Raw genomic sequence first — 3,714 nt, 5'->3', positions numbered from 1 at the left:
TCAATATCAAAATTACCAAGATAAAATCCTTTTCTTGGCCACATTGCTTTAATGTTCTCAGCAGTGTATTGTGATGTGATGAAATCAATATTTGGGTGATAAGGTGTACTAATAACTTTCACACCTTCAGGTGGAACTATTGCAATACAATATCGTTTGGATGAGTGTGATTGTGGAATGACTTCTGCTTTAGCCCAAAAACTTTCTTCCTCTTCGTCAATTAGTACCTCTTCTTTATGTGTTGGAATTGGACCATTTTCATGAGTTTTGAACTCTAATGTATTAACAGTAGGATACATGAATAATTGGATGATGAAAATAAGCAAGAATAAAGTCATTATAATAGCAATGACTTTAGCTACTTGCATTTATAGACAATGAATAAAATTAGATTATTAAAAACTGAACTTAGAAAAAGATAAGGATGAAGAATTTAATATAGTAAATGAAATTGTTTTTATTTATATTAAGTTTTTCATATGAAATTATCATAAGACATTATTTTTCTTCTTTATTAAAAGAAACATCAATAACATTTAATTCTTTCTATAAAAACATTAAATAACTGTTGATCAACAACAAATCAATTAAATTCTATAATTTAATTAAAAACCTCCTCTTAAAGCAAGAAGAAGATTAATTTGAGTTCCTGGTTGAATGTTAAGTTCTTGAAGTGTTTTATCATCTCCAAGTTGTCTTCCACCAAAAACAAGTCGTTGTTGTTCTGGAGTAATACCTTCAATTTCTTCTAATTTAGCTTTAAGGTCAGAGATTTTATCTGTTGGTTCAAGGTCAATAGAAAGAATTCTTCCATTAAGAAGTTTAATGTTAATTAACATTGCTTATACAAATTTAATATTTTTAAGTTTATTATCTTTAAAAACGTGGTATAACGTCACCATTTTCCCCTTAATACAAAACTCATTTCCTCGTTATTCTTTTTCTTGAGTAAATCCAAAGACAATCTCATCATATTCTACTCTATGTCTCTTAATAAGTGAAGAACAGTCAACAACTCCTTTTCTTTATAACTTTACTCTACGAATAACAAAAAAAAACAATTTCTTTAAATATGTCATAAATTCAAATAACTTCAAATAAACACATTTTACTAATTAATGGATTTACAAGATGTTTCAACTTTTCATTGTTTTAAAAGAGTATGGCTAAGCTATTGTCAGTTTTTGATAAATTTTTTTTTCAGCATGTTGTATTATTAAACTTGGTTGAAAGTACAACTGATATTCCCTTTGTAAATATACATTACTTTCTACCATTCAAACAATAACAAACTCATACGAATTAATCATAGTTAGAATTATTTCAATGAATTTATAACATTTTAGAATTAGAAAGAATAAAAATATGACTGTTAATCAGATTATATTCTTAACCTAAAGTGAAAAACAATATTTACTTTAATGAATGGAAAATAATATTCTTTGATAGTTACTACAATTGAAAGTACCTTACTGACTCTTTTCAAATATATATGTTTTTTTAGATATGTGTTGAACTAACAGTTATATGTTTCTTCTGTTTTGAACAATAACCATTTTGTATTATTTTGGTTGTAATTTAATCAAATGTAAGTTTTTCTTCTTACTCATAACACTGAATTATTTTCCATTATTCTTACGGGAGTTAAAATATTCTTCAATTCTGGATGGCATTTTTATGTTGTGGATATTTGTTTCATTACTCAATATTATTTCTTTAGTTGGTGAGTGACATTCTACTGTCTCAGTGTTTTGATAATATGAATTTCATTAATGATATTATGGGGACACAGAAAGAATAAATTGGTACAGAGACTATACTGAATTATATTTAGATAAGTTGTTGGATGTGAGTTGCAATCATATGGAATGAACTTTGAAGAGTTAATAAACACCAATAAAAAAAATCAACAGATATAGTATATTTAAATAATAAAATAAGTTATAACTAAACTAAATATAATCTTTAAAAGAAAGTTCAAAAGGAAGGTAGAATGTTGTCGTTCTTTAAGAAAGAAACCAAGACACTTTGTGACTATTCCTATGAGTATAGTTTTATTACTTATGGAGATTCAACTGAAATAAATAAACAACAACCAGGAACAAATGACTCAGGAAATGTAGATTCATTTTGTTATTTTTCATTCAATAAAGAGAAGTATTTTCTAGTTGGTGATCATTCAGGAAGAATTATTTTATTTAACTATATGACTGGTGTTGAAATAAAGTCAGTTGTCATGAAATCACGAGCCACTGGAATGCTTAGAGTTAAAAAGTTCTTATTATTTTTGAGAGAGTTAATTGAGGAAAAACAAAGTAATATTGAACGCATATTAAAAGAGAAATTGAGTTATGGAATTGTTTCATTTAAGGGGAAAGGAGGAATGACTAGTGAATCTCCTATAATCAAAGATAATACTATTATTGATAATTATGATGCTTCAGATAAAAACAAAGAAGAACAAGGAGAAGAAGAAAATAAAGAAGAAAATAAAATAAAGAAAGAAATAGAAGAAATAAAACATATATTTACAGAAATACAAAGCAGTATTAAGAATGTTAATAATGAAAATGAAAAAGAGGTTTTAGAATTATCAGAAAAATATATTTGTGAACTTAAAGAGAAATATCAAATTGATTGTGAAAATGGAATGGTTTCAAAAGGAGCTATTGGAGATATTCAATTCTTTAATGGAATAATTGTTATTGCATTTAAAAAAGAAATTTATAGAATTTCTTTAAGTGATTTTATTCAATTAAAAGATAATGAACTTTTAATCGAAGAAGGAACACTTACAAGTCATGATGGTATTATTAAAAAAATTTATATTCTTAATGATATTATTATAACTATTGCTAATGATAAAAAAATTGCATTCTGGAATACTACAAGTAATACCCCACTATATATAATGGAAAGAGAATCTGATGACTATTATAAAACATCACTTCTAACTGAAGATGGAATATTATTTATCAGTAGAACAAATGATATTTATGTGTATCAAATTAACTCTGAACAACCATCTTCTTCAAAATTTATTAAAAAGCTAGAAAAAGAAGGAAGTTCACCTCATATAGATGATGTGGATCTTATTGAAATGACTAATACTAATAAGTTAATTACTGTGTCTTGTGATGGAATTGTTGCAGTTTGGGAATCTTCTCATTTTAACTTACTTCAAGTTATGGGATTACAAGTTCAATCTACTGAACAAAAAAAACCTTTATTTAATATTAATTCTTTATTATCATTCCCAAGGGATAATACAGTGACATACTATTTTGCTTATGGTGGATGGATTGTTCAAATGGAAGAAAAGAATGATCAAATCATTGACGTATCACCTAAAAGAATAGATGATGCATTTGCTTTACCTTATGGAAGATATAATGTTGACGTTACACAACTAATCAATGTTGTTGGATCTACTATTCTTGCTATTACAGCAGAAAGCGGTACAATTTATGTTCTTGAAAACGTTAAAGAAAAAAAACGTGACATTCTTAAATTCGTAGAAAGTAGAAAATTAAACAGTAAAATCACTGCTGTTCATATGCTTGATGATGAAGATGGATCATTTATTATAACAACTAATGATGGGACTGTATTAATGTTGAAAGATTCGATGAAGGAAATGAAAAGAAGACAAGCATTATTTATGAATGAAATGCAAGGGTTCTAAATTATGTTCGTAGTTCTTTTATTTTGTTT

General features: G+C 26.4%; 3 protein-coding genes across 3 annotated transcripts; 1 reads left to right on the top strand and 2 right to left on the bottom strand.

Moving 5' to 3' along the window:
- Positions 1–368, bottom strand: ENU1_003640 (hypothetical protein; the record flags this gene model as incomplete). The annotated part of the gene is made up of 1 exon (XM_008856491.1): positions 1–368. A coding segment is annotated over one exon (368 nt), but the record flags the coding sequence as incomplete, so codon positions are not given.
- A 237-nt stretch (positions 369–605) lies between these two features.
- Positions 606–839, bottom strand: ENU1_003630 (ubiquitin domain containing protein, putative; the record flags this gene model as incomplete). The annotated part of the gene is made up of 1 exon (XM_008856490.1): positions 606–839. One exon carries the CDS (start codon positions 837–839, stop codon positions 606–608), a length of 234 nt encoding a protein of 77 aa, XP_008854712.1.
- Positions 840–1,993: 1,154 nt separating this feature from the next.
- ENU1_003620 (hypothetical protein) lies at positions 1,994–3,685 on the top strand (the record flags this gene model as incomplete). Its single annotated transcript, XM_008856489.1, has 1 exon — positions 1,994–3,685. The coding sequence occupies one exon, from the start codon at positions 1,994–1,996 to the stop codon at positions 3,683–3,685; it is 1,692 nt and encodes a 563-aa protein (XP_008854711.1).
- Positions 3,686–3,714: the final 29 nt, after the last annotated feature.

The sequence above is a fragment of the Entamoeba nuttalli genome (genome assembly GCF_000257125.1).
Source record: "Entamoeba nuttalli P19 unplaced genomic scaffold asmbl_1954, whole genome shotgun sequence".
NCBI classification, from domain to species: domain Eukaryota; phylum Evosea; order Mastigamoebida; family Endamoebidae; genus Entamoeba; species Entamoeba nuttalli.
The sequence above is the reverse complement of the archived record's forward strand: the minus strand, read 5'-3'. Positions and strand labels throughout refer to the sequence as shown.